The 13672-nt window shown below is 33.1% G+C and overlaps 1 protein-coding gene and 1 long non-coding RNA gene across 2 annotated transcripts; one reads left to right on the top strand and one right to left on the bottom strand.

Annotated features, from left to right (window-relative positions):
* The first annotated feature begins 546 nt into the window (after window positions 1-546).
* LOC107928562 (protein argonaute 10) lies at window positions 547-7100 on the top strand. The gene is made up of 22 exons (XM_016859819.2): window positions 547-1071; window positions 1484-1949; window positions 2185-2393; window positions 2482-2631; window positions 2706-2839; window positions 2928-3037; window positions 3127-3233; window positions 3341-3479; window positions 3580-3696; window positions 3790-3897; window positions 3981-4052; window positions 4159-4281; window positions 4358-4514; window positions 4678-4799; window positions 4947-5084; window positions 5170-5312; window positions 5397-5459; window positions 5789-5852; window positions 5939-6074; window positions 6167-6240; window positions 6343-6469; window positions 6583-7100. Exons 2-22 carry the CDS (start codon window positions 1500-1502, stop codon window positions 6780-6782), a joined length of 2943 nt encoding a protein of 980 aa, XP_016715308.1. The 5' UTR covers window positions 547-1071; window positions 1484-1499; the 3' UTR covers window positions 6783-7100.
* Window positions 7101-11513: 4413 nt separating this feature from the next.
* LOC107928449 (uncharacterized) lies at window positions 11514-13252 on the bottom strand. Its single transcript, XR_001692617.2, has 2 exons — window positions 11999-13252; window positions 11514-11908 (listed from the first exon to the last, which is right to left on the bottom strand). It is a non-coding gene; the product is annotated as an uncharacterized lncRNA (long non-coding RNA).
* Window positions 13253-13672: the final 420 nt, after the last annotated feature.

Below are 13672 nucleotides of genomic sequence, written 5' to 3'. Positions count from 1 at the left end.
TCAAAATCCTAACAACTTTCTTCTTCAATCTCCGACATTAATAATCAAATCAACACTTATTGTTGGACTAAAAAAAACTTAACAACTCAACGACTTAAATAAAAAATTTTAAATAATTCAATAACTTAAATAAATTCTTTTAAATAATTTAATAATTTTTTAAAATTAAATAATTAAAATATAAAATTATTAATAATTTAATAACGTTAAATATAATTTTACCCTTTCAATAATAATTTAGAAGAGGGACAATACATGAAGCAAAACATTACATAAGTACTAGAGAGAGAGGAGAGAGGGACTGCAAAGTTCGAATTCTTCTTCTTCTGTGTATCCATCCTCTCAGTTCATTATCTCTTTTGGATTATTATTATTATTTTGGTCAAATATCTCTTTTGGATTATTTAGTTACTATATTTAAGTTTTTTAATTAATTTAGTTTTTTTGTTAATTTCTTTTATTCTCCATCTCCACCATCACACTCTCCCACTTTCCTCTTTCACTTATGTTTATATATATATATTCAATGTATGTGCTTTTTAAAGACTGTCGTTTTTTTTACTTTTATTTTTATTGTTTCTTTAAACATCAATGAGCCATGGTGTACGTCCCCGAGGCTGCTGCTCCCATCAGTTCAAAGCAATAACACACAGAGAAAGAGAAAAAAAAAAGGCTTAAAAGCTTAAGCTAAGTGCTAATTAAAAAATCCCAAAGCCATTTTCATTAAAAATGGCAGCAAAGAATGAGTGAGTGAGAGAAGAAGGAGGCTTACAACAATAAAAGGCTTTAACACGTGATAAAGAAAACACCAAAAAGCTCTTTTGCATGCGTGTATAAAAGATTCATCACCACCATCACCACCATCACCTACACCACCATCATCATCTCCCTCTCTCTCTTTTTTTCTTCTTTGAATCCTCTTCAAAAATCCCATCTTTTTGAATCTCCTTTTTTGGGCCCTGCTCTTTTATTTCTCTCTATTTTTAAACCCATCTTTTCTATCATCTTCCTCTTGTTATCTTTGCTTCAAAGTTCACTGCTTTTTTATTTTTGTTTTCAAGTTGGTGACTGGTGAGTTATTTGGAGTATGGCATTTAATGAGTTCATATTTTTTTTTTGGTTTTATTTATTTATTTTTTTGATATCCATGTGTGTGATTACATTGCCTTTTTCAATGTTTATTCCTTCTCTTTGTATTCATGCTCTTGTGTTTTTTTTGTTTTCTTCTAGACTGTTTTTATTCTTTCTATATACCCAAAAGTTCCATGGTTTCAAAATCTCCTATTTACATAAAAAAATCAGCTTTCTTTAATGCTGTTGTTATATTCATCTGCTTGAGCTTATATTCATTTCAAGACTGATTTTTTTTCTTACAAAGTTTCAGTTTTTATTAGTGACAGACAAGCTTGATTTGGGGTTTTGTGTCTTTATGTGTTCATATATAGGAAATTGATTTTTTTTTCACTATATCCTTGTATATCAGCAAAGGTAAACCAAGTATGCCTATAAGGCAAATGAAAGAGAGCTCAGAGCAACACCTGGTGATAAAAAGCCACTTGCAAAACACTATGAACACAGTTCAAAGACCACCCAAAACAGCACAAAATGGCAAAGGTCCACCACAAGCTCATGAACCTCACAACAACACAAAACAACCCCATAACCAAGCCACATCACCTCCATCAAAGAATAGAGGAAGAAGAAGAGGAAGGGGTGGTAAAAAATCTGATCAACTAGATGTTTGTATGAGACCAAGTTCAAGGCCTTGCACTGTAGCACATAAACCAGTGAACCAAGCTTCTTGTGGAATGGAAATGGGGTTCCCCACTTCAAGCAAGTCTTTGAATTTTGCACCTAGACCTGGTTATGGTCAAGTTGGGACAAAATGTATTGTGAAGGCTAACCATTTCTTTGCTCAGTTACCAGACAAGGACTTGAACCAGTATGATGTAAGCTTTTTTATTTATTGTATTTGATTTGGATTTTCATGGCAATATTTGAAAGTGGGCCCTTACTCTGACATTCATCATGTGTATACTTGCTATGTCTTTTTCATATTTGCTGTTAACATTGAAGATGCAATGCTATTACTTTTAACGGCATTTATGGTGTTATATTAAATTTTGTTCTTATTGTTGTTTGCCTTTTGGCAAAACCTGTATGTTGCCATTTGTTTTTTTGCAGGTTACAATAACTCCCGAAGTAGCATCCAGAACGGTTAACCGAGCTATTATTGCAGAACTTGTGAGACTGTACAAAGAATCCGATTTGGGTACGAGATTGCCGGCTTATGACGGCAGAAAGAGTTTGTACACGGCCGGTGAGCTTCCGTTTGCGTGGAAGGAGTTCGTCGTTAAGCTTGTAGACGAGGAAGATGGCATCAATGGCCCCAAGTGAGTAATCTCATACATAAATAGTATATTAGATATACATTACTTCCTTTTTTAATTGATCTCTAAAGACCTATATATGATTTTACAGAAGAGAAAGAGAATATAAAGTGGTAATAAAGTTTGTTGCACGAGCAAACATGCATCATTTAGGCCAGTTTTTAGCCGGTAAGCGAGCTGATGCTCCACAAGAAGCGCTCCAAATACTAGACATTGTATTACGAGAGTTATCGTCAAAGAGGTACATGTTCATTGAAAAATGATTCTGTTTATCAATATTATTCTATACATCTCATTTTGCCTAATATTGTGAAGGTACTGTCCTATTGGGAGATCATTCTTTTCGCCTGATATTAGAGCACCACAAAGGCTTGGCGATGGTTTGGAGTCATGGTGTGGTTTTTACCAAAGTATTAGGCCTACTCAGATGGGGTTGTCTCTGAACATCGGTATATGAATTACGATCAAATTTACAATATTTTTCAGCCTTGACGGTTCTTATCTTTTGTTTACCTCTATTTTACCCTTTTCTAACAGATATGGCTTCAGCTGCATTCATCGAGCCTCTCCCTGTAATAGAGTTTGTTGCTCAGCTTCTAGGCAAGGATGTACTGTCTAGGCCATTGTCGGATTCCGATCGTGTGAAGGTATGGTTTTCATTTTACTTCTGCTGCAGTACGGTTTTGTTCTCGGCATTTGGTTTGATCATATTTACTAGCTTCGAAATAACCAACAGATTAAGAAGGCGCTTAGAGGAGTCAAAGTAGAGGTGACACATAGAGGGAATGTACGAAGAAAATACCGTGTTTCAGGATTGACTTCTCAGCCTACTAGAGAACTAGTGTAAGCTTGAACTAGAGAACTTTCCTGATTACGGATATTAAGGCATTTTGCTAGAGCTCGAATGAGAGTGCTTATAGTGTCGTTATTATCTACTGTGCTTTTTTCAGGTTTCCGGTTGACGATAACTCTACAATGAAGTCTGTTGTTGAATACTTCCAAGAGATGTATAGCTTCACAATTCAGCATACGCATCTACCTTGCCTTCAAGTTGGAAACCAGAAGAAGGCAAATTATTTACCTATGGAGGTTAGAAGATATCACCGAAAGTTTTATTATAAGTTCCCTCAGTAATTATCCTTTTTCTTTACTAACTCCGATGAGAAATCTGGACTTGTTGATTCACTAGGCATGCAAAATCGTGGAGGGACAGAGATATACGAAAAGATTGAATGAGAGGCAAATTACTGCTCTCTTGAAAGTCACATGCCAAAGACCGAGGGATCGAGAAAATGACATTTTGCAGGTAAATTTTATATGGTAATCTTGTATGCATGTCAACTATCCCCGATCTTCATTGCTTGACAAGTTGTCTTTGCTGCATATTGAACACAAGCAGACGGTTCAACATAATGCTTATGATCAAGATCCTTACGCAAAGGAGTTTGGAATCAAAATTAGTGAAAAACTCGCTTCGGTCGAGGCTCGTATCCTTCCTGCCCCTTGGGTAATATACCTAAAACTTATGCATAATCCAAAAGAAAAAGAAAAGTGTTATTCGTTATTGATTGTTTCATTGGCTCTTTGCAGCTGAAATATCATGAAACTGGAAAAGAAAAGGATTGTTTGCCTCAAGTGGGGCAATGGAACATGATGAACAAGGTAATATTCTTGTCTACAAGGATTTTAATTGCTCTACTATATAAGGTCTTTTCTTTTTCTAGCTTGGGTTGATAATGTTTTGGCTTCTTGCTTTTACTTTATCTAGAAAATGATTAACGGAATGACTGTGAGCCGATGGGCATGTATTAACTTCTCACGAAGCGTGCAAGAGAGTGTTGCTCGAGGGTTTTGCAATGAACTTGCTCAAATGTGCCAAGTTTCTGGCATGGTAGTTTCTTTTTTCCTTGTATCTTTTATGTTTTCATAATGGAGTACAAGTTTATAAGCCATTGCTGTTTTTATAGGAGTTCAATCCCGAACCTGTTATACCGATCTACACTGCCAGGCCCGAGCAAGTGGAAAAAGCTTTGAAGCATGTTTATCATGCATCCATGAAAACTAAGGGAAAAGAACTAGAGCTTCTATTAGCTATATTGCCTGACAACAACGGCTCGCTTTATGGTATGTCATATCGTTTGTGGTTCTAATTCTAATATATATGTGTGCGTGTGTGTGCGCGCACGCGTCATTCCACTGTTCTTATACGTGCTTAGGGCAGCTACTTAAAGAATGATCTCAAAATGGTACTGCTGTACTAAACTGTGACATCGTTCTACTTTTTCAGGTGATCTCAAGCGAATTTGTGAAACTGATCTAGGATTAATATCACAATGCTGTCTGACAAAGCATGTCTTTAAGATCAGTAAACAATACTTGGCTAATGTGGCCCTTAAGATCAATGTTAAGGTTAAATAATTTCTCCTGGTTTATATACACGAAACTAAGTTCCCCATAATCATTTGATTTGAACTTTATACCAATTATGGTCGCTATGCGTGCTTCTGAACTTCTTTCACAAAATATATTTGAAACATTGTTCCCTCATTGTTGCAGATGGGTGGCAGAAACACTGTTCTTTTGGATGCTATCAGCTGCCGAATACCGTTAGTTAGCGATATACCGACCATAATATTCGGAGCAGATGTGACTCACCCGGAAAATGGAGAAGACTCGAGCCCCTCAATTGCAGCAGTATGAATCTTTTCCTAGCTTCTTTTCCTCGAACTTGTTTTCGTCCTTGTGCTAATAATTACACATAAATATACATGTTCTGTAGGTAGTAGCTTCACAAGATTGGCCGGAAGTGACGAAATACGCTGGATTAGTTTGTGCTCAAGCTCATAGACAAGAACTCATACAGGACTTGTACAAAACTTGGCATGATCCTGTACGTGGCACTGTCAGTGGTGGCATGATCAGGTATACTGATTTCAGTTCCGTTCTGTAGGTACTTTCATCCTTGGGGTTGCATGATTTTCGTTCTAATATCAATTTCTTGTGCAGGGATCTTCTGATATCTTTTAGGAAGGCAACGGGGCAAAAGCCGCTGAGGATAATATTTTACAGGTTTGTGATCAAGGATTTGTTGGTAAATATTTCAACATTTTCCTGTGTCTTATCAAGGCAAACTCGACCTGTTAGCATAAGAATGACGCATCTATATGCATGCAGTCTTTGTTGCTCTAAAGTTCATTTTCTTTTATATATCCATGACCAATAGATATCGAGACATGAGTATGGAAGTGTGATCCTTCAGAAACAAGGGGACACTTCTAGAAAGATTAAGCATTTCTGTGTTGGATATATACCCAAATTCAACACTCAGTCTACTACTCATGCATATGCTATATGTTGTAGGCCTTGTTCTTATACTAACTTGTGAATTATTTGAGTAGGGATGGTGTGAGCGAAGGACAGTTTTATCAAGTTTTACTGTACGAGTTAGATGCAATCCGGAAGGTGAGCATCCATATATTTTCTTCCTGGATCAGTTCAGCATAAACGGATTTGGAACATTTACAATTTTGATACGGAATTTATTACAGGCCTGTGCTTCTCTTGAACCGAACTATCAACCACTGGTGACTTTCATTGTAGTGCAAAAAAGACACCACACTCGTTTGTTTGCTCATAATCACAGGGACCGAAGCAGCACGGACAAGAGTGGAAACATTTTGCCTGGTAAAACACGGAGCCTCTTGGATAATTTGATTATTCGGGATATGCTGACACTTGGTGTATATTCTAACAATGGCGCATATTGTTCTTTTCAGGCACTGTCGTTGATTCGAAAATCTGTCATCCATCGGAATTTGACTTCTATCTTTGCAGCCATGCCGGTATTCAGGTACAACATTGATTTCCTTTGTTCTTTAGCGTCCTTCATAGAATAAACGTTTATCATTTAACTTTAGAATAATTTTAATATTTTTCTTTAACTTTCGGGCAGGGAACAAGTCGGCCTGCACACTACCATGTTCTTTGGGACGAAAACAATTTTACTGCGGATGGAATACAGTCTCTAACAAACAACCTTTGTTACACGTATGCAAGGTGCACGCGCTCGGTCTCTGTTGGTGAGTTTTTCATATGAAGGCTATTAGGACTTCTCTCAAATGTTCATTTGAATCCCTGGAATTCATCAAGTTTTCAGGCTTTGATATAATTTCATTCGCGGTTTCCTTTGCAGTTCCTCCTGCCTATTATGCACATTTAGCTGCATTCCGAGCACGGTTCTACCTAGAACCAGAGATGCAAGACAATAATAGCTCAACGGGTGCTGGTTCAGGTCAAGCAAAAGGTGGTGGTACAAAGGCAGCAGGAGAATCCGGGGTGCGGCCGTTGCCGGCCTTGAAAGAGAATGTGAAGAGAGTGATGTTCTACTGCTAGAACCGTAGCAAAAGCTAGGCGGAGATGCAGCAACCATGAACGACCTTTCGGTTCACAATGTTGTTTGTACAGTTGCTAATGATACTTGCATGGTTGCATGCAAGGTCTTCGAATTAAGGTCGTCAGCGCAGCCTTTAATGTAAAAATGGTCGGTGGGACAGTGACCAAAATGATCTTTGATGGATAAAAATGTTTAAAGTAGGTATATGTAAAGCAATGCTTATTTAGAATCAAATCTTAACGTAGGAAATTTTGGCTGAGAAACTTGCTATAATCTCCTACCCTCTGTTTCAATATATGACGAAGATCTTTGAATTAGATAGAATGTTAAAAGGTGTTGAAATTTTTTTAATCCTTTTATTCTAGTTCATGAGCATAGCTTATTTTACAGCTGAGTACAATGGGCACTTCCTAACCTTTGAATATAGGTTATAAAATGGATATGAAAGACTAAAAAGAATCGGATTTATCCGAAATGAATTGGATAGAACTTATACATAATTATAAATGGTGGGACTTAAAACTAATTACTCACCGAGATCTCATTGACAGATCTCTCCATATTTATGTAGTGTTGAAATTTGAAAAATTCTGATTCTAGTCCTTTCAGATTCAAATAATTTTGAGTTATTTGCTCAAGGGGGTTTTTTTTTCTTATAAAGTTTGAGTCAATTGAAGTTTAATTTGGTTTTTGAATATAATTTAGGGTTGAGTAAAAAAAATAAGAAATTGAAAATGGATCTAAAATGATGATATTTAGATGATTTTGGTTCACAAGCTAAAAACCCACGGTTAACTAAACCTATTTTTATTTTTTTAATAATTGGGAATAGAGTGTAACGAAGCTTTTATGCCACAATACGAATATTCTTGTTACTAAATCAAAAGGTTGTAGTTTAATTTTATTTTTATTTATTTTATAATTAATTTAAATTTATGATGTAAAATTAGATATTTTATATTTAAAATATTGAAAAACTATATATAAAATATATTTGTCAAAAAGTACTGTAAGGGTTGTTGATTTTTTACATAAATGAAAATTAACTTTTTTAGAAATATTTATTAGAAAAACTTTAAAATTTTTATCAAATAATTTAAGAAAAACATAAAATAAAATTCAAAACCTAAAATTAAAATGAAAAAACTGAAAACCAAACCTGTTTATTATATACAAGTAAAAAAAAAAAAACTAGACCAAACCGAATTCAACTCGGATCTAAATTTTAACAAGTTAGATTGGTTTTTGGAATTCAGATCAAAATTGATAAGGAATAAGATTGGGCTTGTTCTCTTTAAAAAGCCCAATTCATGTTAGGCATTAGGTTAAAAAGCCCAAAAAAATCAATCGGTAATATACTACTTGGTATCTGAGTTTGGCTGTAATTTTAATTTGATATTTGAGTATTTTTTTGTCCTAATTTGGTACCTTAATTTGGCTTCAATGTGCACACTACTACTTAAGTTTTTTTTTTAAAATTGATACTTGAGTTTTCTTTTTTCTCAATTAAGTGCATAAATTTAGCTTTGATATTTAATTTAGTACCTAAACTTGTTTCTATAGCAATTAAGTACCTAACTTTTTTTACTAGAGCACACGTGTCAAAAATTCATTGGGCTATATGATTTCATTTGGTCTAGGTGCCAAATTGATTATTGAAACTAAACTCAAGTAATAAATTATACAATAAAGTTAAACTCAAATACCAAATGATATATTCCTAAAATCAATAATCGACATGGTTTTATTGGGTTTTAAGTTTAGCCATTTTTCCATCAAGAACTAGATTATATTCAATGAAAATATGACTAAATATGAAAGATAGAATAGTAGGATTTATTGGCAAGGCTTTTAGAACTGGATCAATGATCAAATCAGTAAAGTTATCGATTTGTCAATTCAACTAATCAGATCAATCCATTCAGCTTGATTAAATAAATCATTAAAGATTCATAAAAAAATTTTAAAAAAAATCCGATTCAACTAATCCATATCAATTATCAAATCAATTGGTTTAATCATTTTCTCTGGATCGATACTCTAATCAAATTTCGATTTGACCAATTCGATTTAAACAATCATTCTTATTGATTTTCAACTGAAACTTAAATTTTTTATTAAAATTTTTCATTCAATAAATTTAATTTTGAATTTGAGATTTACAATTGCATTTTTTATCCCTAAATTTGGAACTTCTAAAAAAATTCTACAATGTGAAAGCATGTATTAGGATATACTAAATTTGGATTTGGGTGTGAAAAACGATATATGTTTGATAGAATTGTATCTTTGAGCTTATAGGGCATACCAAATATATGTATGATTTACATATTAACTTCTTATAAATTTGATAAGCATTATTTACATGAATAAATTATGAAATATGACAATTAAATTATTAAAATATTAATTATATAATAAATTATACAAAAACGTTATTGAAGTTTTTTGATTTTGTTAATAAAATTGAAAAGTGATGCGACTATAGTGTGTAAAAAAAATACATAAAAAATAGAATGTTTGTCATACATCCGTAATATATGGAAAGATTATCATAAGAGAGCTTAGCAAAAAAAAAAAAAGTTATCATAGGAAACTTTTTATACTCCATAAACGAAGTTTTACTTTTTTTTACTGAGTCTTAAGATGCCACATGTCAAGCTCTTACAAATTAAAGGTAAGTGATTAAGGCTTAGTCTAGGAATGTTTCTCAAAAATATTTTTTGAGGGGAGAAATTAAAATTTTTAACTTCTAAAACAAATTGTTTTTGAATATTTTTGGGAGAAAGTTAAATTGTTTTAACCAACTTAATAGGAGATAATAGTTGTATTACAAAATGACAATTAATGAATGGAGCCCTCATGTTGAGGGGCAGAAGAATGTTTCCGATGGATGTGGCCGAGGAGCTCGTTGAGTTCACTTCTCAATACCAGAGAATAAGGTATAACACATTCTTCTTTTCATGTACATATATATCGTATAGATTTACGTTCTACAAGTTCAAATCACTCTGCTCAGCAGCCGAAAGTAAATTTTACTAAGTTCAAGAATCATGAAACTCTGAACTAACAAAGCTACAACCAAGCTCAAAGTATTCATTAGGGTTCATATGATTCAAAATAGGTTTTTGTTTTTAAGATTTATTACTTTTTCTTCCTCTTATATACATAAATGATGAATACACCCAACTTAGGTTTTGATTTGCTTGATCTTCATTTCCTAACAAGGAGGTAATGCTGATATTATTGTTTTTGGTATGACAAACATATCTTTAATATGCGTTTTATGAATTAAAAAAATTATTATTTGAGGGTTGATGTTATCTTTCCCAATAATATTTTTCTTTTAAATTCGAATATAAGTGTAAATTATCACCCCACTCTCCACTTTGATCATCATCCCATAAGCTACTGTAATCTCATTATATATCTCAGGTCTGAGGTCACCTATGTACCCTAAAACGGGAAAAAAAAACACAGCAGAGGAGAGAGAGAGATCTCAGATGCCCTTAATATTTATCTGACATATCAGGAATGACACACTCAAAAAAAAAACATATACATATACGTATATATATACAAGTAATAATGCACAAAAAATCAAACAAACTTTTGAACAACAAAACAATCGAACAAATCAAAAGGCTTTTCAGTTTTGTTCAATGCACTGAGTTAAGCACCCAACTGGAAATAATCTTTTGCTTTTCCTCCTGAGACCCATACAGACCCTAAGCAAAATTATATAAAAAACCCTCGGGATACTGATAATTAACAGTAAACATCTAAAGACGATTATAACATAAAAAAGAAAAACCAATAACACGACATGAAACACAAACCCCCGGGTTACCGTTAGGGGGGGAATAAATCATCCAGGTGTAGGAAAGCTTACCTAGCTAGGGACTAAAAACAGCTTTGGGCCACCCTAGATTAAAACAGGCAGCTAGCTCGCCTACTTCTTTTATCGATATTTCTCTATCAGAGAATGAAGTTTGATACATTTCTTTAAAGAACATAGCTTTTATTGGGGGGGGGGGGCTAATTTCCCAAGAACAATCTTTAAATGGAACGTAAACAAGTATCAATGAACCACTCACTTAGTCACTTAGTTTTTCTTCATGCATGAATGATAGCTGACATAAGAAAAGAAAAAAAGAAAAGCTCTGGGGGAAAGAGTTCAAAAACTAATACCGTTTCTGGGTATTTTTTATACTTATGGAATTACGAGAGCTGCATGGAATCTTGTCAACATTAAGAAGAACAAGACCAAATTCCAACATGGAAAACAGATGGAAAAGAAAGCAACACCTCAGATAGATAGAGAGAAAGAAGAGTGAAAGAGCTCATACTCTTCCCGTAAAGTAACTAAGAACTTCAAAATTATTCTTCCATTTGAGAGACATGTTTCATATTTTGGCTCCCAAGATGATGTTTTCAATATGTATTTTCAATTAAATTGCTTATATGTTCTTTGGGACTTTGAAGTTGCACTAAGATCAAGAAGCAAAAAGGAATAAGCTCATGCTTAAAGAGAAAGATAGGCAACAAAATATTAGGTCTATTAACAAGTTTTAAGTTGAAATTCTTCATAAAACCTATGCCTGTAGTAAGATTACTATATCTCTGATTCATAAGAAGAAATGCAGGTTCACATCCACACGTTTTCGGTTGCATCATGTTTATCGCAATTATGAATAACAAAGACAAGAACAACCAAAACCACAAACTAATGATATCAATGTCGTGTTTATCGCAATTGTGAATTATGGTCTCTTAATTTCTCTCTGATTTTACAAATCTGCCAGGGATTTGAAAGAAATCCCCACTTTCAGAAACAGGCCCTAGCTAAAGCTACATGGATACAGTAGAGTCAAATTCCAAAATTATTAGTATAAGAGAGGAAAAAATGCTGAGAATCCCCAGAACAAATATAAAACCAAACAAATCTTATAACAAAATTGGGGTAATAACAAAAATTGAGATACGGTCATATGTTAAAAGCAATCAAACAGTGGAACCATATGGAATGTTGACAGATGATACCTAAGAAGGCTCAATCACCAAAGTAGGATCTTGAAATCATCGAAAACTGCATCATTTCCAGTGCAAAAGGTTCGAGAAATCGCTGCAAAAAAAAAAACGAAAAAAAAAGGCTAACGCAAAATTAGATAAATCCAAATAAGCTTGAGAGGTTTAGATTTCAGATAAGACGAACCTTTTCTAGAGATTGAGAGAAAACAGTAATGGCGGTGAACCAAAAAAAAAAAAAGAGAGAAAGGAGTGGGAATTAGGGTTTCATCTTAGAGAAATTAGGGTTTGTTTTTTTTGGGGGGTGCCAGCAGCAACAGGTGAAACTGCCACATGATCTGATTTTTCCTCGATAAAACAGAGGGAAATTAAGATCATGCTGGCAGCTTCATCTGATGATGGAGCACCATAAGAGAATAACGTAAACTCTCCTTCAAGCTTCAACAAAAAAAAAAACCACCATGAAACCATGACTATAGTCAAACTAAGAGCCTATAATATATATATAATCTTAGTGATAGCAATAGAACTGCTAGACTCCATGCTGAGAAAAGAGGATAAAGAGGGGGTTTATATAGAAGGATGAGGAGAGGGTTGTGAGGGAGAAAATAATACTTTAATTTTATTTTGATAATCCAACAATTTTGAATAAAATACAAGAAAATAATTAAAACACAATAGATTGATTTCACGTGTTAATCTAATATTGACAACAAAAAAAACCCTAAAAATCAAATTTTAAAAATAAAAATTAGTATAAGGATATTTATCTCCTTTAGGTTTTATAATTAAAAAAAATTAAATAGCTTATAATTTCATCTTGAAATAAATTTAGATAAGTGATTAAATTGAAAGGTAAACTTAAAATTCTTTTTGAATTTAATCCTTGATGCCGATGTTAGATATTTTTGTATACATTTTTTCTTCTCACACAACATGGTTTCATATAATCTAAAAGACAATTTTAATTATATTTTTTAAAGTTAATAAAATTATATTCATAAAAAAATCCCAAAATAAGGTTACAAAATTAAGAGTTATTATATATGATAGGCATGCTCAATGTTTATTAGGTTTTTCATATTCAAGTCTTATGAATAGAGAAAATAATTTTAAAAGGAATTAAACTTTTAAAATGAGATCCAATCCAATCCAATTTAGAATATGGTAATGTAAACTCAAAAAATATTTACAAAAGAAATAACAATAATAAAAACAAAAGATGTAAGAAAGGAAGAGTACTGGTCCCCCCACAGAAGTGAAGCAAATTGAATATTGTCACGCCATGCAGTGATAGCAGAGAGAGGGTTTAATAGTGAGTGTGTGTGTGTGTGTTTTGTATATACATTTGTTATAAGAAAGAGCATTAAATAAGATTTTTTAGGGTTGAGGCAGTGGCAGTCACAGTAGGGGACCTAATTTTAACCTCTTTCTCTTTGCCTTTTTTTTTCCTTCTCTTTGTAGCTGTGAGAAGGATCAGCCAAAAAAGAGATAGTAACCGTTACTAGTAGCATAAATGGGGACCAGATAAGATAATAATAAATTTTGCATGGTTTTATTCGAAAATTAAACAATGTAAGCTATGGAAAGAGGAAAGAGCATCTCTTTTTACTATCACCCAAAAAATTTATGTGTAACTTTCGTCACCGATGAAACGTGACATTAAATTTAGGGATTTAATTAAAATTTTTAATTTTTTTAAAAATTTAATGAGAATTTTCAAAAATAGAGTTTAATTAAAATTTTAAAAATTTTAGAGAGTTTAATTAAAAATTTTAAATCTTTTTAGGGTTTAAGTAGACTTTTCAAAAATTTTGAAAAGCTTAGTCACAATTTTTCAAATTTCTTGACCCCTTATGGC

Source organism: Gossypium hirsutum, chromosome A09, assembly GCF_007990345.1.
Source record: "Gossypium hirsutum isolate 1008001.06 chromosome A09, Gossypium_hirsutum_v2.1, whole genome shotgun sequence".
Lineage (NCBI taxonomy): Eukaryota > Viridiplantae > Streptophyta > Magnoliopsida > Malvales > Malvaceae > Gossypium > Gossypium hirsutum.
This window is presented reverse-complemented; position numbering and strand designations above follow the sequence as displayed.